This window comes from Neopsephotus bourkii, unplaced genomic scaffold (assembly GCF_033783945.1).
Source record: "Neopsephotus bourkii isolate Nb327-2 ecotype Australia unplaced genomic scaffold, CSIRO-AGI_Nbou_v1 NB_887, whole genome shotgun sequence".
Taxonomy (NCBI): Eukaryota; Metazoa; Chordata; class Aves; order Psittaciformes; family Psittacidae; genus Neopsephotus; species Neopsephotus bourkii.
The window spans coordinates 669,172-695,233 of record NW_026901381.1 but is presented as its reverse complement, the minus strand read 5'-3'; the positions used below and the strand labels follow the sequence as shown (position 1 = coordinate 695,233).

The 26,062-nt window shown below is 47.2% G+C and overlaps 1 protein-coding gene across 3 annotated transcripts in view; it reads right to left on the bottom strand.

Annotated features, from left to right (window-relative positions):
- CHCHD6 (coiled-coil-helix-coiled-coil-helix domain containing 6) overlaps positions 1–26,062 on the bottom strand; it is a 105,803-nt gene that overhangs the window by 66,473 nt on the left and 13,268 nt on the right. For 2 of the 3 annotated variants that reach the window (XM_061357151.1, XM_061357152.1), the window contains exon 5: positions 2,865–2,948. In XM_061357151.1, coding sequence (XP_061213135.1) covers positions 2,865–2,948 — 84 coding nt within the window. Of the gene's footprint in view, positions 1–2,864; positions 2,949–8,659; positions 8,681–26,062 lie in introns of all 3 variants that reach the window. The other variant, XM_061357150.1, reaches the window with a different exon arrangement.

Genomic DNA, 26,062 nt, shown 5'->3' with positions numbered 1-26,062 from the left:
CTCTGCTTAATGGAAGGTAGAAGAGGGGACAGAAGTCTACAGATAATGAGTAAGGAAAAGGATTCCTTTTATCTCTTCCACATAAAGGATATTTAATGGGGGGTAAAAGAGTATTTGAAACCAGTGACAGAGAATATACAGAGTGGATAAGTTAACCTGTGGCACAGGCTGCCACGTGATGTTGGAAGGGAAGAGCTAACCAAGGCTTCAGGAAAGCTGCCTGAGACATGGAGAGGAGCGATGGCAGGAATCCAAGTTCCATTACAGTGAATAAGAAGACTGAATGAAAACAACCCCTTCTGCAGCAGGACGTGTGGCAGCCCCCAAGTGACAACACGCACCTTATTCTCTAAGCTCTTCTCCCAAAGTTTTAGGGGGGAGCTTTGCTTTGCTGAGGGTTTTGTTCTGCATCTTCCTTCCTTGTCCGAACAGGGACCCCTGGCAGAAGCAACAGGCCAGGCTCCGTGTTGGATTCAGGGCAGCATCCACTGCGATGCAAGGAGTACATAACACAACTGCTCTCAGCATCCTGTTGGGAAAGTACTGAGTCCTCAACATCAACTGTTCAAACCCAAATCCCAGCTCCTATTGCTGAATTCTGTTCTCATGCACAAGTGGGGACAAAGCCAACACGAGCGTATAGACACAGCAGGGGAGGGGAGGAGGGAATTCCTGACAGCCTGATCCTTAGGAAGAGATACTTCAGCTTTCCAGGTCCAAATTCATTCATCCCCAGCCCAACACCTCTGAACTACCAGTGACCACGCTCCAAGTGACCAACCCCTCTGAGAGCAGGGAAAGGAAGCTCCTGCTCTAGAGCTCCCCACTGCAGCCCCTTACCCACAGCTTCTAATACACACACACATACACACAGATACATAAAAACCTCCCTGAGTTGGAAGGTTTTAGCAGAGTGGAAGGGAAAATAAATAAATAAGTGTCAAGGTCTGCGTGTATTCACCAAATAAAGGCAGGATTATAGAAAGGCAACAGCTAATAAAGAAGATTGTTCTGCGCTCTGGTTTGCTTCTTCCCAACCATTACAGGAATAAAATTATCCACAGAGAAGATCAAAACCCTTTTTCAAAACTAATACAATTAAGCTTTATTACACTGTTCCAAGCACATTCCTCTCCCTCCTAGCCCCCACCTCCTCCCACTCCCATCCACACAAACGGTTGGAGGCATTCTTCTGTTTTATTACCAGCGAAACACTCATGTTTAAGGGTCAGAAACTGCCTTAGTGTTTCAGGAGAGGAAGAAAACCCGTCCTTTTTACCTCCTTGTACACAAAAGAAGTAGGAGATAGTTTCTATGCAACTCTGCAGTTTGAATAGGACTGTGGGCAAAGCGCCCTGCTCCCCAAGAAGATGCTGCGCTACAAATATCCATCACCTTATTGCCAAAGTTGCCCTGTAGCTAGGAACAGGGACCTGAAAAGGGGAACAACCCCCAACAAAAGCCTTCAAGAAGGGGACAATGCAGCCTGGACAGTGACTTCTTCCCACTTCACTGGCCACAAAGGACTGACACACACAGATTGGATTTTCCCTGCCGCTTCCGCTTTGCGAAGCCAGATCCAGAGAGAATATAATGGGAGCACACAGCATGGGAGCAAGGAATTGCAAAAATTCCCTTTGCGTATGAACATATGGACAACTGTGATAATTAGGAGGAGAGCTGCTAGACTGCTTGCAATTCCCCTCAACAATCCCCATTATCTACAAATAGCACTTACAAATCTGAGTGCAACACCGAGCGGGAGCTTTAATAAAGTAGGCTTTTTAATGAACTCGATGGATTTAAAGTGTTGCACGAGTGCACCACGTGAAACTGCTCATGGGCATGTTTTACCATCAATGGCTTCAAAAGCTGCGTGGACAATCATGCAGGAGCAGGGAATGAAAAGGGGAAAGGATGGACCAGCAGTTTGCTGCCACTTCTATAATCTGCTGTTTTCCCATCTTCCCTATTCACCACCACACTGGTAGTAAAGCAGACTGATGTCACTCTCTCCATCCCACCTTCCCCATTGTTTGCATTCCTCTTCTAGCACCTACCACAACTCCAAGGAGGATGCTTGCACCTCCCTGTCAGGAGGTCTAATTGCTTCAACTCAGAGAAGGTAATTCTCCACATTTATTAAAAACTAAAGACTACTTATCCCATTACTCCACGTTGCCAGGAAGGGAAAACACATTAACCGGTGAGGAGCAGCGCGCCTGCTCCTGTTTTTATGGCATCAATTTTTAAAACCTCATCATGGTAAACAATTAAAGAGAGCAGCAAATCCCACGTTTCAGGGAGATAGGCAAATCCCTAAATGGATTTTCAAAGGTCATTGCAGGCTTAAAAGATGCTTGACAGGGTCTCTTTAAATGGGGTTCATTTGAAAGGCTTATCCAGCAAGAAGCAGGCAGAGCGCTGCAGCAGCGCTCTGTGAACTGGTGGGCTCCCCAGGGGGAAATTAATAATACAACTTTAATTCATCTTTATAGCAAAATTGGGGGGTGTCAGCAGCATTGGAAAGGATTTCCAACAAAAGGCATAAAAACCAGAAGACTCAAGGTTATTTTTGCTTCAAATTAACATTCACCTCAACCCCATGGCGAAAAGGAAAATGAAGTTAGAACTCGGAGAAATCTTCCTTTTTAAATCACAGCTAAAGCTCATCTCTCAAATGCAGGTGGCTCAGATTTGCTCTCAGCACTGCACCAAGGAGGAAGGGGCAGACACACACTGGCAGTGACAGCTCCAGGTTTCAGCACAAAGCTCCTCGTTTCTCTGCCCTTTGCACCCACACAAACCCGTGTCTGATGCTGTTGGAACACCGAGGACACAAATCAAGGACAAGCTGACCGTACCTTCCTCTCAATGCGGGCCAGCTGCTCCTTGTAGAAGGCCTCTTGTCGCTTCATCTCGGCCTCCCTGCCTTGCAGCTCAGCCTCCTGGGAAGAACAACAGAAGAGCATTGGAAGAACCACCAAAGAGCATCACTAGAAGGAGAAATAGCAAGTGAGAGTCCAGGGAAAGCACATGGAGTGCAGACTGGGACTGAACACAACCACTGCTCAGGACTGGTGCATGGGATCCCTCCCAGTGGAACTGCAAACCTTCAGCCCTGCAGTTCAGCTTGGATTATTCCCACAAGCTTGAGACATCCTTACTAGTATCAAACTCATAACCTTGACTTCTCCTTATTAAATGAAAACTATTGAGTTTCACAAGGTGACACCTTCCTACTGCCTTTCCCAGAACTCCACCTCATGCAAGTCTTTGTTTTTCATGAATGACGGTGTTCATTAATCCAATGTTATTTACCCTCCCTTAAAAATCACCCTCAAACCCTCCACTTGATAAACACTTGCCCCTTGGAACATCAGGAAACTTCTACAGATTCAGCACATCCCTACAATCATGAGGAAGATCCAAAACAAGGCTCTGCTGCAACGTCTTTATCACAACAGACATTCTCAGCGACCTTGAGTTTGCTTCCAGACATCGACAGCGCTACCCTGATAACCAAGGGCTCTCCCCACATGCTCTCTGCACACCCCCCAGCACCCCGAGCCCCTCTGGCTGGATGCTGCAGATCTGGAGGGGAGATGGGTGTCACGGAATTCCTCTTCCATCTTCCAAAGGCTGAGTGTGACCCTCCCAAACCAGCACATTTGGGATACAAGCTCGTGCTCAAGCATAACCCAGCCATCAACTACACAGTGCTCAATTAAAAACCAAAGTCTGTGTGGCTACAGCAACAGCTTTTGCCTTTTAGCTCTTTACAACCAGCAGCACTTCCTTCCTTCCAGTCCTGCCCCTGAACATAAGCAGCATTAAGAAAACATGGCACAGATGGAACTGAACCAAACTTCTGAAGTTTAAAACTAACAAGCAACAGCAGCAAGAAGAATGGCACTGGCTTTCCTTCCCCATCCCACCCCAAAATTCCTGGGGCCACATAAGCTAGCACCAGGCAGAGAACCTTTCAAACCCAGCATTATGAGCCCGTTTAACAGGAGCACAAACCCTGCTCATCTGCAGCATCCTAGCAGCACTGCTCTTCACTTTTAATGATGATGGTACAGCACAGAAAATGCTGGTCCAATATCATTAAGCAGCCAGGACAGAAACATCCCCGTGGGCTCAGACCTGTCATTTTATGGCCAAAAGCCATTGTTAATGAGAAAAATTACATCTGAAAGCAAGTTGCTGTGCTTTGCCTTCCTTCTGCTCCCCTGCTGATGGAAATGCAGTGGTATAATAGGGCTTAGCAGAGATTTTAAGCTAGGCAGTGGAGGATGGTGGATAAATAAGCAAGGAAAGGAGAATGTGAAATAAAGGGCTTGTGGTGGTGTCTGTTCGCTTGCTTTTCAAGGAAAAAGAAATGTTTTGGTTCCTATGCTCGCCATCCCAGACAGCAGGGCCAAGTAATGCACAAGCATTACAGACTTGTTTCGAAACCCTTCTGCTCTCAAAGGCTCTTGATTATAGGCAAAATCTCTGCCTTTAGTCTAATCAGAGCTGTACCTTCCATCCAGCCAAAATGGGATGGGGAGAGGGATGAGAATGAGCTGCCCCACACATGCAACCCGACCAAAGAGACACCTGATGGGCACCTGAAGTGCCAAAATTATGACCCTTTCCTTCTAAGAGAACCATAGCTGTCCTTGTGAACCAACATCCTTCCTCTGTACAGAAAAGCATTGATCAAGTCCAAACTGAAATGAAACAGGTAGGAGGTGTCAGGGTGGGCTGGAGGATGCCCAAAGGACCCTGGTTCTCCTGCATAACACCCATACGCTCACATTACTGTGCAAGTGATTTGTGTTTCCTAAAGGAGAAAAGACATAAGGAAAAGAAAGAAGAGAAACACAGTGACCCCTCTGCATGATTCAGAAGGTGCTTTCTGTGTGAAATAGAAGGGAAAGAGTCAAAAAATGAACCCTTAAAATCACAAGGAAGTGTCCGATTCATCTAAATAAGCGAATGATGCGGCAGTGCTGGTCTCCTGGGGTAGCGGGCTACCCACATGTGCAACAATTGTGGTGGGCAAGAGGCTTTGCTCTATTTCTGACAAGGCATGGATCCATGTACCTGCACCCCCACTCATCTCTTCAACCTCTGAGCTTGCCTGACCTCACTCACCAAGAAACTCAGCATATTTGTCCCTATGACACCTCTGGAAGGGACCACAAAGCAAACACCTCACCTCTCAAGCAGGACACGCAAGAGATGTGCTGCAGTGCACGGTGAGGAGCCAGGGCTTCCCAAGCAGAGCTGATGGAGCTGGGATGCTCACAGCGAAGGATGCCTCCACAGCAGCGCACCCTGCAGCAGGCACATTCTGCAGTGACTTCATTCCCTTGGGCCTTGCAAAAGTGATGGCAAAGAATCAAAGCTGGATCTCTCAACTGCAGACCACAACTTCATATTCCCCTCATCTGCCCCCCTAAGTAACTGCTCTGTATTACCTCCCATTGTGTCCCACTTACCACCCATATAAGCTGTATGACGAGCCAGAGGTTGCAGAGAAAACTTTTACCACTCAAACATATTTTCCATGCTTTGCTTGCTTTTAAGAGCTGCTGATGTTTCAGTGCATTGAAATCTACTGAGAAACATCCCATTTGTGACAGATCTGCTTGAAAGTAACTTTCTGCCTCCCTCTATTCCCAGCTGTTATTACTAGAAACTTTAGTGCACTCTCTGATGATGTTTGAAGTGTGAATGGTACAGTCAGAGCATGTGTCATTTGAAACATTCACTGTTCCAAACTGGGTTAGGCAACAAGGGACGTGCAAGAAGCATGTGTGTACGAATACAGGATATTTATTAAGAGATCCTCTCGTTCTGCTGCTTATTCCCTACCTGAAGTCAGAGGCCTGTGATGTCCCAGACAGAGCTGCCAGCTATGGAGATGATGACAGTTTCAGAGGGGCCCGAGATTGCAGGTGTCAAGCAAACCATCAGATACACTTCTCACATAAAGGCCTTTAGAATAGAAGGAGGAAGGAGAAGGGAAGACATGCATGCTAACACACTGGACTGGAAATCAGGGATCACAAAGCTGCATTTTGCATCCATGCTGCAGAAGCTACATCTGAGCCTGAATGTGTCAGGCAAGAGATGACCAAAGCCCAGAGATGACATCTAAAACTGGAGTGTAGAACACAGAGTGTGTGACAGCCTATGAAATGAAGACAGAAACAAAGCAGGGAGGGGAGGAAGAGTGTACTGTGGTGTGGAACATACAGGTTGCAACCAAAACTTGGAAAAGCAGCATGGGACAGCACAGATGTGCAGAAGAATCACAGCATCATCACAGAATCCCAGCCTGGTTTGGGTTGAAGGGACCTTAAAGCTCATCCAGCTCCAACCACGGGCAGGGACCCCTTCCACTGGAGCAGCTTGTTCCAAGCCCCTGTGTCCAACCTGGCCTTGAGCACTGCCAGGGATGGGGCAGCCACAGCTTCTTTGGGCACCTTGTGCCAGCGCCTTGGCATCCTCAGAGAAGAACTTCTGCCTAATGTCTAATCCAAATCTACCTTGTTTCAACTCAAGGCCAGCACAGGCAGTTGTTCTCTGTACAAAAAGCAGGTATAAGATATAGTCAGGCAAAAGCTCAAGAATTCCCTTGGCATCAGACATTACAACCGTTGCATTCTTACCAGAGGACACTGAAGGTACACGTCCAGCACGCTACTACAGCTTCCACAGACATGGGCCCAGGGACTGGTTGGGGGCTGGTTCAAACTCTTCCTACGTTTTATCTTTACACTTTTTCCACAGCCCCAACTCTTCCTGGTTATCTCAGAGCTGCTCTGAAGGGTGACAAAGAGCTGGGGCAGAGCCATGTGTGATTCTCTGCCTCCTCCTCGCCCCTTTATCAAGTAACCCATTTAGAAGCAAACTGTGAAAGCACATTGCTGAAGCTGTGCATTACATCCTGCCCCAACTGAGGAATTCCAGCCCTGGCCTGGGAGCTGACAGGCAGCCCTAAAGGAATCTTTTCCCAGCCTCTTCATTGAGGTAACGCAGTACTATTGGTTCATTCTGGAGGAGCAAAGCCACGTCCTGAGCTGACACCAACATGCAACGCATCAGAGAGTGCAACTGAGCTCCTGGCGTTGGGCTCTGCTCAAGCTGCAGCCATTCACAGCCCAGCTTTGGCTTTGCCCCCCATAAAATAGCACCAGATCCTTATTATTTTTAATCACGGCCCCTTCCCATCACCTCGTTACACAGGAAAACCAGGACGGAAATCTGCTTGGGATAAAAAAAATAGGGCTTGTTAGCAGGGTCAGATGACAGTAGGGAATGCGGCACCCAGAAATAAAGTGCCGCAACAGCACAGCCCACAGCTGATGGCGACCATCAGGCTGTCTCTCCCTGCAGTCCTGTTGGGATTCTGGGATTTGGGGAGAGGGCAACGGAGAAGACTGCACTGGAGGACAAAACATCACCCCTCCCTGCAAAGGGCAAGTGGAGCTGGAAGAGAAGGTCCATACCTCGATGTCTACAGAACCTCCTCAAAGGCAAGTCACAGCACTTGGCAAATCAGTGCACAAATATTTATCTTCTTGGCAAAACACATTCACCAGGCACAGATGAAGGAGTGAGATGTCGCTGAGAGACTCAGGCAGAGGCAATCCAGGGAAAGAAGCCACAAGGATAAAGGAAAAGTCCTTAAGCCTCTATCAACTGCCTTGTTGCTGCATCCTCATCTCTTTGCTAGGAGGAGATATCAGCTCCCCCCCCCGAGGTAGCAGCCCCATCCTTGCAGCAGCCCAGCAGAGATGTTTTGCCTGGGTACCTCAGCTCACCACACTTCACAACTGCAAATTCTCCTATCTCATGCTTTCCCGTGTCTCTTCCAGTCCTGGTAGCAGTCCAGGTGGCAGGGGAGAAAACAACTGCTATTAAAGGCTCCAAGAGCAGAGGAAGGAACTGACAGCAATTCACTACAGAACAGAACTAGCTCCAAAATTAGCTGCCTGGCATGTTCCTGACCAAGCCCAAAGGGAACAGCAGAGCTGAAAGGACAACACTGAAACAGCGATGGCAGCTTGTGCACATCGTGCCCGAGACTGAACAGCAGAGCTTTACAGGGAGCTTGTACCAGACAAGTTCCTAGAGTTCATCTCAATCTCCCCTCTGTCAATTTAAAGCCATTCCCCTTGTCCTGCCTCTACATGTCCTTGTCAAAAGCCCTTCTCCAGGCTTCTTGTAGCTCCTTTAGGTACAGAAGGCTGTTACAAGGAGGCCTACAAGAAATGTGCAGAGGGACTTTGTCCTTCCTCTCATCCTGTTGAAGGCAAATGACTGGGGTTTGTTTCAGTTTAGAACCCAGATGCAGACTCGTGGCCTTCAAAAGCAGCCCTGGTGTAACCATTCCTATCTCCTGTTCATGCTGCTCCCCCAGCCAACACCACACATCACCAGATCAAGTTTGGTTTCAGCAGCTGTAAGCTACACAAAAGGAGCCAGTGAAAATCTTTATGGAGGAAATAATATGCAATTTTCTAGCTGAACACCTTTTAAAATGTAATGACAGAAAATAAAATCCTGCATCTGTGCTGAGCAATAACAATCTGTACAGGCGCAGTAACAACATGACACTTGGAATAAGCAAGACCCAGACACAAAAAAGAGAGCTTACCCAGGCGTCCAAATCCGCAGGCTTGGAATAAAGAGAGCGCAGGAGAGAAAGGAAGGGAAAGAGAAGAAAAAGAGGCATCAGTGATTTATGGAGCCCGCCTGCTGCTGCACAATACAGCTTTTAGGATGATAAGTTTAGGAAAGTTCCTTAAAAATGACAGCATCTTCAGCAGTGCACCGCTGTCCCCTGTTGGGAACTGTGCTGTTAAAGCAAACAATGGCACATGCACCCCCAAACCAAAGCAAAGCCCCCTAAGACTGCTGCAGGATCCCCTGTAGGGTGGAAGCTAAGCGAAGGCAGAGGTGGAGCAGCAGGATGCAGTGATGCAAGGTGGTGCACAACATTAGAGGTGCTGCTGAGAGCCACAACATGCACTGATGCCCAGGGCAGTGCTGGGTGTACTCAAAAGGAGGTGGCCACTAAGTGCGCTGTTGCAAACCACCTGCAAAGAAAAGGCATCCTTTGGCAAAGGTGCTATGGAATACATGAGCTGACCTACATATCCAGTCATTTTCTGCCCTGGATTACTTCTGAGAGTGCTTCCTAATAGGAAGCCACCTGATTGACCAGATTTCCAACCAGATCCCCCCTTCCTGGGCATCTTTAGCGCACAATCCAAACCTCTGCCAAACACAAGCTGCCTTCATCTCCTCCTCTTCTTATCATCAAGCCTAGTAGAGTATGAGGACCAGGAGATGAAGCAGGCTGCAGTGTCACTGCTTGTTCACTTATTACTACTTTGGACTTAACACAGTAACCCAGCAGCAGCAAAGCAAGTACAAGATGATGAACACTTTACGCCCATAACCACCTCCTCCTCAAGCCAAGGCAGTTACAAGGCAGCCAGAGCCCTGTTTGTTGCCAAGGGCTGCAGCCTTCACTGTCTCTCAGGGCTGTGTTCGACAGCAGCACATTGGCCAAGCAGGAACCTCAGAAACTGGCCTCTTATTATGATTATTTATTTGAGGGGGAGTTGACAGAGCAGGAGGAACCTTCCTCTTGGTCATAGTTCAGTGCCAGAGGGAGCAGTCGCTGGAGTGCAACATGTTTATGGGATCTGCCATCACTTTAATGGCACGGAGCGGCTGCTCCAGGTAGCTGAGGGATGAGATGGCATCAGCCATGTGTGTCATCCATCCTCATCCCTTACAGCAGCTGAGAGGGCTGCAATTGAACATCTACAGTTCAAGCAGGGGAAGCCAAGTCCCCCCTTTCTGCAGGCAGGGTTGATTTAGCAGCATCAAGTCCCTGGCCAAAGCCACACACAACAGGTTTGCACCAGGAATCACTGCCCCCGTTTGACAAAAGCCTGCTTTGAATATCATTTCTCTTCCTGCAGGTTGTTACAGGCAGGACAGATGCGCTTAGCTTTGGTGTTCCATTTTCGCAGCTGCAGGGCTGTCCATCCTCAGCAGATGGGCAGGAGGAACACGGGCTCTTTATGGCACACAGCACTATTTCAGCAGGTAGGTCATGCGCACCGGGAGCTCTTTACTGGACACACATCTGTCATCCCTGGGGTACCCAAACCATTACCCGTCGCATTCCTGCTGGATAAATGCTTGCAGGGCAAAATGAACACAAGGCACTAACTCAGTGGCACTGGGCAGTCATTGAGAGCAGGGAGAAGGCATCAGCCCCACCACCAAGAGGTGGTCCCTCCTATAACGCGGTAAGATGCAATGCACAACGGCAGGATCAGTTTTCACAAGGACACTACTGTTACTAACCACAGGGCATTTCTCCTGCAGGCACTGACAAGGGATTTAATTCTGCCACCTTTCAGGAGTGGGGGGGAAATTACTACTCCCAAACCAGTTACACTGCACTGAATGGATGCAGGAACATTAAAATGAGTGTAGATGCAGTTGGAAAATGGAGGCACTGGGGAAAAAATGACTACATTGGGAGTGAAGCACAGCCTAAATAAAATAGAGTAAGAAATACTGCTTCAAGTGTTGCTGTCTCTCCACATGTGCCAGGACCTCTTTGCAGACCTGGATTTACCAACAGAAGGCACAGCATGGGCACTAATACTTGCCAAGGGTAAGTAAACTGTTTAGGAAATGAGCAAGATCTGGGTTCCTCACTTCCCAGCCAGGTGAGTTTCACTTCCAGCTCCCAGTAGGGAGCTTGAGCATCTCGTAACACCAGCCCTGGGACACAAACCATCTTTTAGCCCTTGGTCAACAGAGCCGAACTCTGCTGCTAAACCAAGGGTTCATTTCTCCCTCAGGCAACCCACAGGAGAGCAATCACAGGAAACTGAATAGATACTGGACTTAGATACTGGACTTAACAGTTTGGAGTCAAAACCAAACCAAGATCTTCCTCTTGATGTTATCAGAGGCAAAAGGTGCTTGAAACAGGATCTCAAACCAAACCAGCATCCCCTGTCTCAGGGATTTATATGGGAGAAAAGATGACACAGCCCACTTGGAGAAGACTCCAAGCACCCTGAGGAAGGGCAGCACCTTAGTAACCCAACAGAACCAGCTTCACACTAGATACCCATTACCTTGCCACAGTCAAGAACTCTGTCATCCAACTCCCCTGCAGCGTGACCAATGACTCAGGAACCCAGCTCGGTAGCGATCTCCTGCTTCAGAACTCAACACAGAGCCTTTTTGGGGGCACTGCCAACTTTGGGAGTGGAAGATAAGAGTGGGAGATCCGAGAAAGGAGAGGCAGCAGGTGCCCAAAACCGAACACAGCTGCTGGCACCAGCTCCTGCTCTCATGGCAGTATCTGAGGAGCTCAGCAGCACATATTCTAACATCTTGATGACCAGACTTCACCACTGAATGAGCAAAGACTCGTTTCTTCTGAAGGCAGTAATCCAGCTCTGAACTTCTTCACGGTGAGAAGAATTAAAGCATGTAAAGAATACATCGAGACACTTTGCATCCATTCCAGACCCTTAAACACTTCCAGTTTAGTGGAAAATTGAAGCCGTATCAATATTAAATGTAATGAGAGTCAGAGATGTGACCAACTGACAAGTGAGAGGAAGCAGGAAGAGTCACTGAACAGCAATCAATCCTGAGGGAAGGCTGTGATGTAATTGCTCAGCTCTAATGCATACAGAGCACACAATTCTATCAACATGAAGATGGGAAGCAGCAGAAAAACCCTCTGCCCTTTTACGATTCAGGGACAACTGCACTCCTAATACCTATGGCATTGCCGCAAATAGGTTTGCAATGCTGACAGTTGATAGTTTTCATTGAAATCAAACCAAAAAAGAAACCTATTTTATAAAATCCAGAGTGCACCATCTGCTTTCAGTGCTTGCTTTAATACTTCAGCCCATGCCCACATCTCCTTTCCCCATCACCACTTCTGCACATGCATACATACATAGAGTTTGCATTCTGTAAGCTGCCAACAGACCAGGCACTCGATGCCTATAGAAACCCTGCCGAGCGTAGGCTCTCCAGAGATGTGTGCTCAAGATGGTTCTGAGTGCAGGTGAGTCAACAACTCCCTCTCATTTTCACCTCTTTGTTTCAATTCCTGCTCGGTCCCTTAAGAGGATCCCAAGCCCCTGACCAATGCAGCCCAAAAAGAGAGAAGTGAACCTCAAGAGAGAGCATCATGAAATTCTATATATGAAGGCCAGGTTGGATGGGGCTTGGAGCAAGCTGCTCTAGTGGAAGGCGTCCTTGCCCACGGCAGGGGTTGGAATTGAATGAGCTTTAAGGCCCCTTCAATCCAAACCACTCTGGTTCTATGAATTTCCAACCCTCCTGAGTCATATTTTCTCACAAAGCTTGAATCAAAGGCCATTCAACTCCTCTTGGATGATTTCTAGCTCATAATCATTAATACAAGCTCCCATTATGTTAGCCTAAGGGTGGCATATGGCTTTCTAGGGATAGGACAGACGGGGGGAAAATAACAGTGAAGGCATGCCTACATCCCAGCCTCATTGCTGTGCGTGCATATGGGGACAGAGATTCTCTTGCCAGACTCTTAAATACCAAATATATTAACTTCCGAGTCCAACACAGGGCTTCAAACACAACCACTGCTTTGCAAACTAACCCCCCCGAGATGAGGTGCATAATGAAGCCGTGTGCTTCCCAGCATACCAATGAGGAGCCATGGGAGTTCAGGAGGAATTCCCTTCCCACATTTGCTCCCAGACGCGATGCCTACCTGCCTCCGAACAGAGCAGATATTTATAGGCAGCAGCAATGGGGAGAGGTTTAGTGCGGGGAATAGAGATCTCCTGTCGCGAGATTAGAAATCTTATTTCTTTTGATTTAAGAGGCAGATTACCTCAAATACAGCACAGTTTAAGAGAAACTCAGTTGACTCTGGGGCTGCTTTTTAATACAGGCAAAGACTGTCTTAATTACATGCTTGAGTAAGAAAACTCCTGAAAGCCTTCAGTCATGGTCACGCATCCCCTGCCTGTCTCTGTGAATCCTCAGACTCAGGTGAGCTTTCAAGCACCACGTTCCACATCTTACCCACTCTGACAGACCTGTTCTCCTGCTCTGGCATCCCAGACGCAGCAAAGCACGCTTTATACCACGTTGCAGACTTGGCTCCTTTCTGGGGGCAGGATCCAACCTACCGGTTTGCAAGATGTATGTGGGAAAGTCACGCTGGAATCAGCATGCAGTGTGGATGAGGGGATTCGAAAGCTTTACAGAAAGACCACAAAAAGCACAGGGGACTCAAAATATATCATAAAATCACAGATTAGATTGGGTTGGAAGGGTCCTTTGAAGGCTGGGCAGGGCTAGGACAGATTCACAATCACACCGATAGTAAGGTGTTGCCTATGGAGTAAAATGGAGTCAAAAGATGTAGAAAGACTAATCAGACTGTCCAGGAAAGGAAAAACAACACACAGAAGTGAGGAATTTGACTGCAGTCCCCCTCATTCCTGTGATCACTGCAGAGACAGGCAGTCAGCACTGAAATTCCCCACTACCAGCTCTGAAATGCACCTTGGCCCTTGCCTGCAGCATTCCTACGTCCTAAGCCACAGTCAGGGTTATGAAAAGGCTGCCAATTAAGTTGTGGTTTTGAGTTATAGACAAAATGTCCACCAGAGACTCTGATTCTTGCTTCCAAAGCACTTGCAACCCACTGAGTGCTTGGGGAAGATAATGTACTGGTTCTCAAGCACACACGCTGCCGGCTGTTCGCCAGGCTGGGAGCAGCGAAAATGCTGCAAGGTTGCAGCTTTTAATGAAGTCCGAGCGTATCATAATGAAATCATCTGCAAAAAGAAGAGTGTAGATTCAGCAACAAGCAGGATTTCAGGCTATTGTACCCTGCATTCTTCATTTGTACACTGCCATCTCCGGGGCATGATTGTATCAGGAGCAACCTGCAAATCTATGTCACTGCCAGCAGAATTTTGATTTCCTTTTGATGGGATAAGTTGCAAACAGCAGCTTTCCACATGGGGCAAGTGCTTCATGTTTGTAAGAGACTGCAATATTCAATGCTGATTCAATGTCCATTTACTGGGCAACACAACACACTCGTGCTCAAGGCAGATGGCTTGGAGAAAATAGGGGTTGGGAAGAGCATCCTCTCTTTCTAAGGAGCAGTACTTCATAGTCTCCCAGCAAGGACCACAAACCAAGCGCTGCTGCTGTCAAGAAGATGCTGGTATAGACTAGGTGCAGCAGGAAGAGTTAAGCAGTTTGGGGAACTTTCCTTAGGGAAAGAAACCATTTTGCTCACAGTGGAGCTCCCATGTCTCAAAACTGACGCCACATCCTAAAGAATCTGAGTAGCATTTACTCCTGGAGCCTCTGATCAAAAGCAAGATTGAAGTCCAGCTTTAAAACAGTGCATGCTCTAAATATAGCAGTCAGATGACCAGACAGAGCTAAGATTCATGCTTCATGAGTTTGCAAATTGAGTCAATCCAGCTCAGAGCATCACAGAACCCTAAAGACAGATTGCTGGATTTATGATATTAGATACCATGTACAAACATATCTGCACACTGTTTGCTCCCTCATTCTAGTTGGGGCACACAAAATCATGTTACTTGGTAAGCTCCTTTTCCATGCTGCATTCCAGAGTCAATGACAGCGATTTTAACAGCCTGGTGTTTGATTTATTCATTAAACAAGTTGACCAGAGCAGCAGACTAGAAATAACCAGACAGGCAAGTGATTTGAGATGGATTCCTGGAGACTCATCACTACAGGCACTGTAAGCCAGAGGGAAAGAAACCCTCCAAGGCAGGTTCAGGCTTTTTATAGGTACTACATTAACAGTTGGCTCCAAACCTTCATTCCTCATGCAGGGCCTGCTTGGTCAAGTGCCCTCCCCAAGCACATATCTGGGATAACTCTGCACAACCCAGTCTCAGCTATCAAATGCTGCAGAAGCAATTGGCAGAAGTTCAGCTCCTATTACCAGAAACAATGTGAGAAGAAAGAGGAAGCAGGGGGGATTGTGACACAGGGTTTGAGGCAGGATTCTCCTCTCTGACCAAGGCCATGGGATGGAAGAAACACAGGCAGAGATCGTCCCCCAGAGGTGGTTTCCAGAGCTTGGGACAATTTCCTGGTGGTTCCATGGTAGGACTTGACCACACAGAGCACCAACAGCAAGGAGCAATGATGCCCCTGACCAGCACTGGAAACCATAAGCCTCATCCATCAACTACTCACTGAGATGGCCCATTTTCTTTTTCCTGTGGATTTAATTGTGATTTAATGAGGTTTCCAATGAAACATGTTGGCAGCTTATCACAAAACTCAGCTGAACATAACTTGTACTCCTTCTACACTGCCCGCTCGCTTGTGTGAAGAGTTGTCATCCAACTCAAGCAAGAAGCAAATTAGGATTCAGCTCTGTTGCAGAGGAGTGGTTTGCTAAGAGGCAGGGGAAAGGTACACTAACAAAGCAAGGAGGCACAGGAAAAAGCTTGTGTTACTACTGTGATCTATACAATGTTTTAGCTCACCTTTTGGCACTGTGGTTTTGGGGAGTTTCCATTTATCCCCAGGCCAACAAAGGAATTACATGCTCAGGGATGGCAATGGCTTTTTAGACAAGTATAGAATTAAATTGGAAACACCCTCCATATTTCAGTACAGCCAAAACAGGTCAGCAAGATCAGATTCAGACCCTCTCATAACCTCTTAGCATTCTGGAAAATAAAGGCCATACTTGGCAAAACAGCCTTTCAAATTAAACCCTTAAAAGCTTATTTATCTCATCATACATTATATATTATCATATAAGGCCAGGTTCGATGGGGCTTGGAGCAAGCTGCTCTGGTGGAAGGTATCCCTGCCCATGGTTTAAGGTCCTTCCAACCCAAACCATTCTATGATTCTATGACAATCTCCTTGCTGCCTGTCACATAATTTATATTACATCCATATAAAACCAAAAGAAAAACCCATCCACTCAAAGAAAGCAACACCCCAATGCTCCCTTTCCATTTAGCGTTGGTCCTACACCCACAGAGACCTAAAACCGTTGGAAAGGACCAAGCTTTCCTTCCCATCAGTACCACCGTCACGTCGCTCAGAGCTGGGGCCACGTAACCCCATGCACCTTTTCACTGCGCTGAATCAATCTCCCCTGGCAACTCCTGCGCGATCCCGCGCTCCCCTGCCTCCGGCGCCGCTCCCCGCACTAATTCTGTGAAGCACAAAATTAGCCGGTTCAAATTAAGCAAGGAGAGAGACTGAGCACCTTATTAAATCAACATTAGCAGCGGAGGGCCTTTAAAAGAGAAACTCGATTGCAAAATATTACCCGTCTCTGGGAAGCTCTTTACATTGACAGGAACGAGACAGGCAGCAGCTGAAGTCATCTTCCTCTGCCCCCACTTTCCTCTTCACGCTGCTCACGGCGCTTAAGCAGCAGGAGCTTTTTCAGACCAAGCAGAGCTTACCCTGCACTCCCCAGCACTGGCATTGGCAAGGAAAAGGGACAAGGTCTGTTAGGTACTGGGGTAAAAGCACACACACAGAACACACACGAACACACAAAAGCAGTGTGTTCTTCTCCCTTCTCCTCCCAAGCCATCCACAACACTGGTGGTTCTCCCATGTAGTCACATTACAAGTCAGAGTCAACTGTTCACTTCTTACAAGGCAGGAAGCTGTTTCCCATTTTAGTTTCCACTCTCAGTCCTCAACAATCAGGATCACTGACACAATGGTGACAGTCAGCAAGTTATGTTCCAAAACACTTTAACTCTCTGAATGTGCCCTTCCAGCTCCTGGCTAGGGATCCTTCAACTCCTTTCCAAGACAAACCACTGGAGTATTGTACCATTCCCCCTTGCTGGATCATCAGACACATTGTTAAAGACACAAATCACCTCTGAGTCTTCAAACATGACTTTCCCTTGGCTCTTCTTCAATCAGAGCTGGTATTTCCACCTTGTGTCAACAGCATGAGTGTGCACACCTTCGCCACTGTGCAGCAGCTATGGACTTGTCTGCTGGGCTGCCACCTAAACCAAGGAATGCCTCAGGATTATCTTGCAGGGAAAGTTCATAACGTGTGTTCCTAAGGAGTCCTATGGAAACTAATCCTGCTAAAACAATGTGGAGAAGAGAAGGCTCTGGGAAGACCTTAGAGCAGCTTCCAGTGCCCAAAGGGGCTACAAACCCGCAGAGGGGCTCTCTGTGCCAATAAAAGGTCACTCTGAGGTGCTGCAGTGCTGAGACCTCTTCAAAGCTATAAATAAAGTGACCACTTCCTCAGCTAACAGCCAGGCTGTGATGGTATTATGAGCTGGACAAAGTAGTTCCTATACCAGAGTTAACACAAAGTGCACCAGGGAAACAGGAAGGAGGAGGAGGAAGATGGAAAACACCACCCACAAGAACTAGTGACAAAAAGCTAACTTGGTTCTCAAAGGGCTGTCTAGCAAACATCCTTGTTTCATAAAATGCTTCATTCTCACCTCAAAGGGCAGCAGCAGCAATACAAGACTGCTGGGAGCCTTCCACAACAAAAGGGGCCGTGGAAAATCAACAAGTCCCTGTTCAGTTCTAAAAGCTGGAAGATAGGGAAGGCAGGAAAGCCAGACTGGAGCAGGGAATTGCTGTCCTAGTGCTGCCTCCATGCTCAGGCTGGGCAGAAGCCTGACCAAGCTACACTGAGCTGCCCGCCTCAGTTCCAGAAGGGACAGCATCAAGCTAGAATCGGGAACTTCCTTTTCCCTGTTCTCTGCCACATCTCTTCCTCCAGCCCTTCCCAGTGGCCTCCCATGGCAATTGCATTTGTAGGGGTTAACACACAGCACCTTTAATTCAGTGGGACAATAATGGAAGTATCATGGAATACCAGGTTGGAAGGGACCTCACGGACCATCTGGTCCAACCTTTTAAATAACTAATTCCTATTCACATGCCCACCATGTTCAGCTCTTTAGTGCCTCCATCATGAAAATCCTTCTGGAAACAGCTTTACCAGCCACAGAAACAGTACAACTGAGAGGAGAACAAACAGTGAAGACAGGTTTTGTGCAACTTCCATCATCTGATTCTGCTGCTTAGGAACCGAAAGTCACTTGGATAGCTCAGCATGTACCAACTCCACAAGCAGACAATGACACATGCAGGTACTTAGAGTCACTTATAACTGAAAGCTTGGAAAAGCTTTCAAAGAAACACCAAGTTTTAAACACCTGAAAAGCATCAAGAACTAAACCAGAGGCTCCTGAGGGGGTTATTTTTGTTTTCTAAAAACACACCATTCACCTGCAGAGATCTCAGTAACATCAACGCATCGCGACAGCACTTCTGGAGATAACCACTATTCCAACAACACTAAAGCACAAACAAGATGCAATAATTTGGCCTGATTCATGCAGCAAATCCTAGACAGGATCATGACTGATAACAGATCCAAACAGCAGAAGAAACCAAGATTTTCATCACCCATGTATTTGTGCAAATCACTGAAGAACAGCCGCAGAGTACTGATGCTTGCCTCTTAATATCCTCCAAGATGCACAATCAGAAATTATCTCCAAAGATCTAAGTATAAAGGAATGAAAGGTTTCACGCACTGGAGATGAAGGGAAAGAGCTGGAGCAGCAAAAAAAAAGCAAGCCCTGTTTCATTGTGAAGTCTCCAGGGGACTCAGAAGCAGCAGTGAATGGTGAAAGCCATCCACCAACTCCAAGTAACTAACACTGCTTCCAGTGATGAACTCACTGCAGGTGTCAGGCTGCCACCTACCCCTGTTGGTGTGGAAAACGCACTGTGAGCACAGAGAGGATTCTGAAGGAGTGCACAGAAACACTGAAGAAGAAGGAATGAGACAGCCACAAACCCATGCAGAGCCACAGCAGCCTTTCCCTTCAGCCCGGCCTCCTGGCTGCCGCACTTGGGAGGCATCAGTTAAAGGGATCCATCTCCCCAGCGTTCAGTTTTCCAAGGAGCGAATCAGGAATTAACATTCCCGGGTTCTGTGACTGATGTAACTATGATTTTAAAGGACAATCAATCATCAGCCCCACTGGTGCTGCACAGGAGGCAGCAGCAGCACCACACTGAGACACAAGAACCCTTCTCCCTCTCCCCCCAAGCCCAGGCTGCACAGTGTTTGCTATGGGGGTTGTGACTGGGGTTTCTCCCACATCAGGAGCACTCACCCACCAGTACCCCCAGCAGCTGCCCCAGGAGGCCCAACCAACCTCCCTTGCTGTGTGGATAAAGGATGTTGTACCTCACTCATGTCAGCCAAGGCAATGAACTCAATCACTTCCACTCTGGAGTCCTCCTCGTCTCCCTGTTTTCCTCTGCATCTTTGAGTGAATTAGTATTTTTAAGAGTGACATTTCATCCCATTCCCACTTGGAAAGTATATTACAAAGGTGAGAGAAGCAATTAATACAGGTTCATGGAAGCTTCAAACCTGGCAAGTGGGTTTTACAAGACGAGGCCAAAGAAGCCACTAAGGCTTTATTTATTTGTGTATTTCCTGCCATGACCTTCTGGGATGGTTTTCAAAGCTTTAAACAAAACCAAACCCCAAGCAATTGGGCTGGGTATTAGTTCTGCCACTTGAAGATCTTTCTGTGTGAGCATCCATTGCCAGATGGGAGAGGTATTTCAGCTCATAGTATGTAGAGAACAGACATGTGGAAATTTGTCAGTGGTGTTCAGGCTCCCTGAAAGACAGGTTTGAGACTAAATTACTATGGGGTGAGCATATAAGCTCCCATAGGAAGTATAGTTCTTAATACAATATCATTTCCTGAGAGGAAGAAAGCCATCTAACTGACCACCCTATGATGCCAGTCTACTTATCCGGATAGTACATAAAGCACTATGGTGACAAACGCCATGGGAAGTAAGTCTGAGATTGATGGAAAGATTCAGAGCTCAGCAAGCTGTGAGGTCCTCAAGTGACACACTTAAGACTATGTCCTTGGGCCAAAGAAAATATACAACCTACTTGGAGGCCAAAGAAACTTGCTCAGACAGGTGCCTCTGCTGCCAGCCAAGTGCAACACATCCATAGGGACTGAGGAAGTGCGTTGTAACGCAAGCTGTACAGTCCTCCCCTCCTCATTCCTGCCAGTCAGCAACCAGAAATTGCCTTCATCATAACAATACAGGAAAAGAATTCAATGCTTTTGTATGTGAAAGAGAGTAATTTCAATCCACAGAATTAAGTCAGGATGGAAGCTGGAACACAATTACATATTGCACGTCTTGGTCAGAGCTCCAAACAAAGGTAGCTGGCAGAACATCTCCGCCAGCAGATAACACCAATAAATGCCTCATTTCCATCTATTAAAAGCTAATAAACAGGCTTTGCTCCTCACACCGTCCTCATTTCCACCAGGCCCCTCTCAAGATTTGCTATCTTTTCTGGCACATGCTCCAGGTGCTCTCCATCCCCAAACCTCAGTGCCTCACTGCACATTAAATGAGGTGCCTGCAAACCCACTTCTCAGCTTTGGGAAACCAGACAAGTGCAATTACAGCTCCCCCCAGCCTTCTGCTCATTCGGATTTTGCAGGGTTTGAGAAGTCTCTTAAAGAACATTTTATTCCCAAAAGAGACCTTTGCCTTCCAATGCCACAAGTATTGTGTTGTCCATGTGCCCTGTGTTCAGATAGGTCTGACCTTGCCCCCTGCTAGCAAAATCACTGCTTAAACACAAGCATGGTGTGAAGAACCAGCACGTATTTCACTCCAGTATGTATCTTCTCCCACCTTAGGAGTAAATACCCTGTAACTCAGTTGTAGCTCCTCATAGTGACTGCCTGGATCCCAGGCTCTTGTACACTCAGAGAGGGTGTTTACCAGCAACAGAGTCAGTAACAAAGCAAGGGGGTGGGAAAGAGAAACACAAACACAAGCAGGGCTCCTGGGCTCTTGCCCAGGATCATGGATGCTTCATTTCTTACACTCCTTCAGCAGAAAAACAAATACTTGTGCTTCCAAATCTCCCTAACACCTGTAAGCTTAATGCCTCCAATCAGCACTTGCTCACATCTTCATCTTCAAGCCGTATTAGGAAGTTTTGATAAGCTCTTTCCTTCCCAGCCTCTCTCACTCCACATGGATGAGAGCCACTAATAGAAGACACAGACTAAAAATCCTTGTCTCTCCTATTGCCTGCATTTAGCAATCAGCAACTGCCTGAGTATTGTGTGAGCCCCAAAGCACCGCTGTGCATTACACACTTATCTCTGCAAAACCACGCTGCACAAGTGACAACTTCCAGGCAGAGGGGAGGGGGAACTGCACAGCTTTGGGATAATTAAAGCAGAGATGAGTGTCACCGCTGCAGATAATTCTGCATTAGCAGTAGAGTTACTTAATGGAATGGAATGAAATAAACTCAGCCAAATGGTTTGTTTTAAAGGGAATTCAGGGGCTGCAAAAGGTGCCCAACTGACAGCCCAGGAGAGTGAGAATGACAGCCCTTCATCATTCACAAAGCGAGGCTCCCACCTCCCATCCTGGCTTTGGAAAGCAGAGGAAAAGCTAAGGGAAACTTCATCCAAGTCCTTGGTCATTCAGGCTCTGATCCATCCAGTGAGCACCCACACAGGGACTAGTAAGTCACCAAGCAGAGAGGAACAACTGACTGGGATCAACTGGCCACTGCAACACCATGCAATACTCCAGACTTGGGGAAGAGTGGTTGGAAAGCTGCTCATGGAAAAGGGCCTGGGGGTGCTGACTGACAGATCTGAACATGAGCAGCTTGTGCCCGTGCAGCCAGAAGGCCAACAGCAACCTGGCCTGTACCAGCACCAGTGTGGCAGCAGGACCAGGGAGGTAACAGGCATTGGAATGGGCTGCCCAGAGACTGGTGGAGTCACCATCCCTGGAAGTGTTCACACACCGTGTAGACAAGGCCCTCAGTGCCATGGGTTAGTGGTGGCCTTGGCAGTGCTGCAGAAGGGTTGGATCTCATCACCTTAGAGGTCTTTTTGAACCTGGCTGATTCTCTGATTTCCTACATGACGATACCAGCTCTGACGCAATGGGTTGAACCAACCCACAGATCTTCCCCAGCCCACCCACACGAGCACCCACCAGGAAAAGAAAGAACAGACTGATCAGTGTCAGTAGAAACAACAGGGTAAGGAGGCACGTGGCCCCCAACGAAACCACCTCCTCCCACCAAGTCCATGAGGCCTTCTCATTCCTCTCCTCTTGCTTCAACAACTGCGCACCTACACACAACTCCCACCCCTGCTCTCGTCTAGATGGCTCTCCACAGCGTCCTCCTGCTTCTTAGAACAGGGACTCTCAAGGTCAGTCAGAATTTATAAGGCAGCCATTTCATCTTTTGTGCTTTTCTGGCTACAATCCTTCCTAAAAGATGCTGAACGGTGGAGATTCTGCCGGTCTGAAAGCCCTGCCAACACCAGGCCAATTAGGAGCTTCAGGATGATGCATATTAAAGTTATTATGGGAGGCAGTTCTGCAGCCAGAATAAATCTTAACTGAACCTTTAAGTGGTTTTTCTAACTCGTTTCTCCTTCTTGAAAACAGATGAAAAGACACAAATCTCCTCCTTCAAAATCTGCAGGGATTCCAGCCAACCACCACCTTCTCCCTCGAGAGCAGATTCTGCCCTCGAAGCAGTAATTCATTTCATCCAAGGCCAAATAGATCATCTTTATCTTTTACATTCAAAATCACTCCGAAACTTACAGTATCAGTGAAGACTGACCTGAGATAGTGCCTGCACATCTCAAACTGCTGCTGAAAGACGCTCCGGTGGTTTTTCAGTGCAGGTCTTCAGCAGTCTACAGCCTGTCTGCAGACAGTCAAAGCCAAAGGGACACAGATGATACAGTCAGTGTTTCGGATGAGATTCTGTAGGAAGTATCTAATTATAAGGCTGGGATGTAGGTCAAAACAGTGAATCTTAAAGAGGATCTGAGGAATGGAGGCAGCAACATCAGTTTTGATAGTGAGCACGAGATGGCATTAGGGCAGATCTGCCACTCTCCTCCCACCACTTCCCAAACCAAACTTGCTCTCAGGAGCCTTTCTCTACCCCTCCAAGAAGTACCATTAGAAACCAGCTACACACAACCACCTTGTGCTCCCCTCTGCAGCCTGGAAGCACAACTTCACAAGCTGCTAGATCCATGCAGCTAAACGTCAAAGTGAGCCCAGGAAGCACAGTGAGAAAAGGAAAGATAGAAGTAGGCCGACTGCACACACATCTCCAGTTTGTAAACTGGGTCAGTACTTAGTGGCCTCACACCTCCAAGTGATCTATTCCTATATAAACCAAGGAACTTCAAAAACTAAGGGTAAACTCATTCTGAGAAATATTATGGTAACTCCTGGAGAAGGAGAGTCAGAATGAAAACAAATAAGCACAACCTTGGAGCTGCTGCCGAGCTATGCGAGCAATGTGAGGGCTCAGCAGCTCCCAATCCAGCCTTGGGAAGGAGTCCTCATGGGTGTCCCTTCACTGCCACCTTCAGGAAGCACTCACCGCTGCTTCCAACGTGCTCACACCGCAGGAAAGGATGAGCTCAGCGAAGACATCATCACTGGCATGCAACAGAGATGCCCATTAAAACCCCTTATTTCCAAAATCAGGAGTACCACAGCTGGAATCGCATCCCAGAGAACTGAGGAGCAGAGCCTGCAAGATCAATACCCAGAGCATCCATGGGCTGAGCCAGGCTTCTGACCCCAAATAAGATACATAATTCATCTCCCAGGTTCTGCACGAGGCAGGGAATAGATTTCCCCAGATCCTAAACTCAAAGGGGTGTTAATGAGGATGCACTGGTTATGGATTGTTTATGAGACTCCATTCACATCATTGCATTTTAAAGGCTCACTTGAAAAGCCAACAAGTTCCCCCCTCAAAACCAGTTACAGAATGAGCACATTCAAACTGCTTTGCTAATGAAAGGGCAAGTTTTCATAACAGTTCAGAGGCAGTAATGAAGTGAAAATGTAATGCATAGGTCTGACAAGACATCCTAGCATCACTTATTTATTTACACACACGTGTGCACAAGACGTTCCTTAAGCCTCTGGACAATGTATTGACTTACCAGTAGATGACATGAATTATCAAGCAGGAGACTTAGTTCCAAATCAGTCTGCATCATAGCTCTTAAAATAGGCAAATGACTTGCCGAACTGTAGAGTGAAGCCTAACTAAGCTCAACAGCAACATCTACTGGGCAACCAGCAACGACCACCTCAAACGACTCTAATGACATGGAAGTTTAACAGTCATTCCTACAGAGATGCAAGTTTTCACTGCAGCTTAAGGATGCCCAGCGAGACATCTCTCGTGCAGAAAGCAGATGTAACTTCTGAACATGGGCAAACAACAAGGCAAAATTCTGCCTGCACAAGGAGTCAGAAAATGTACATGCCACCATTACCTGCTCCCCAAGATACCTGGCAGCGAAACACTGAAATAAAGAGGGGTTAAGATGCACTTCAGTGAGACTGTGCTGAGAAAATCTCTGTCTTTCCACTTCAATCCCAGCTGAAGAACACCCCTGGTACCCCTTGAACTCCTTTCTTTCCTAAGGGAGCAGCCTGCATTTGAAAGGCCTGAGGCAGTGGAGTATTTATCAACCACACACTGGTCCCATCTACACAGAGGAGAATGGCAGCTGAGACCATTAGAGCTCCTTTCCCTCCAGGTGCCTTAACATTCCCTATTAACCTCAGAAAATAAGGCTGCCAGGGCAGAATGACATTAGTGGAGCAGGAGCAGGGCTAATGGTCCCCAGTAACTCTGGGCACAAACTGAGACTCTATTGAGATTAATCACAATGAAACTCTTACTCATACCCCATTGGATTAACTACTTCTAAACTGTTCTAAAGAGAAGATACAAGTGGCTGGCAACAGCTTCAAGATCGTGTTTAGTCCTTCACCACAACTGGAACAAGGGCAAAGTGCCCAAGCACCAGGTTCTGAACAGGCATGGGATAAGGAGTTGACACATCCCACTTTCACTACCAGCAAGGGAACAGTGTCTAATCCTTACCTGGCCAGAGAACCACCTCTTTCTGCAGGTCGCTGTATACAGGAAATCCCAGGCAGGGAGGTTTTCACCAGAACTCTGATAACCTTCAGCAGCACAAAGGTTCCGAGAACTCACTGCAAAATCCAGAGCCCTGAATAGGGAAAGGCAGACTCTGCCCAAGGGGCAGCTCTGGAAGTGAAGGAAAACTACATCATTCCCTTGAAAAGCACAGCTGGCTTTGGAGCTTGAAGCTCTCCTGCTTCCCCAAGTTCTGTACTTGGAACAAAATCCTTTTAGCCTGAAATATTAGGGAGGAGGATTTAAGAACCACACAAGTTTATTTACAACTGATGGTGTTATTTGGGAGGTTTTTTGGCTTGGGGTTGCCTTGTGGGGATTTGTTGGGGTTTGGGTTGGTTTTGTTGTTGGGTTTGTGGGGGTTTTTAAGCATAGCCTTATTCCCAATGCCCCTTTATTCACATCTAGCTGTTAAACCAGGAGAACGTATCACTTGATGGTACAAAGATGACCGATTGCTCAGGCCCTCAGCTGGGAAAAGAAGAGCTTTTGCAAGGAACCATTTGTGTATTAAAAGCTGGGAAGCTCCAGGGGAAAGTCACAGTTTCAGGTTGCTGTTGCCAACCACAGCTACAGCCAGGTAACACTGAGGAGCAAACCCACCCTGCTCAGAGGCTGGAGGGAAGGGGAAAGGAGAGGGAAGAGATACAAGCTTATGTGTTTGGAAAAAGAAAGGAGCTTGAAGACAGTGAACTATGCTTTGCATGGCAAAAAGGATCAGGCTTCAGATCCAGTGAATGTGCATGGCAAGCGCTGAGTCCCAGCTGGAAGAGCACAGGTTATTTAACAAATGTAGCCTCAGTCTAATGTACTATTCACGCAGGTATTAAACTCTGGAGCTCTTTCTTTTGGCCAGTAATTATACATGGC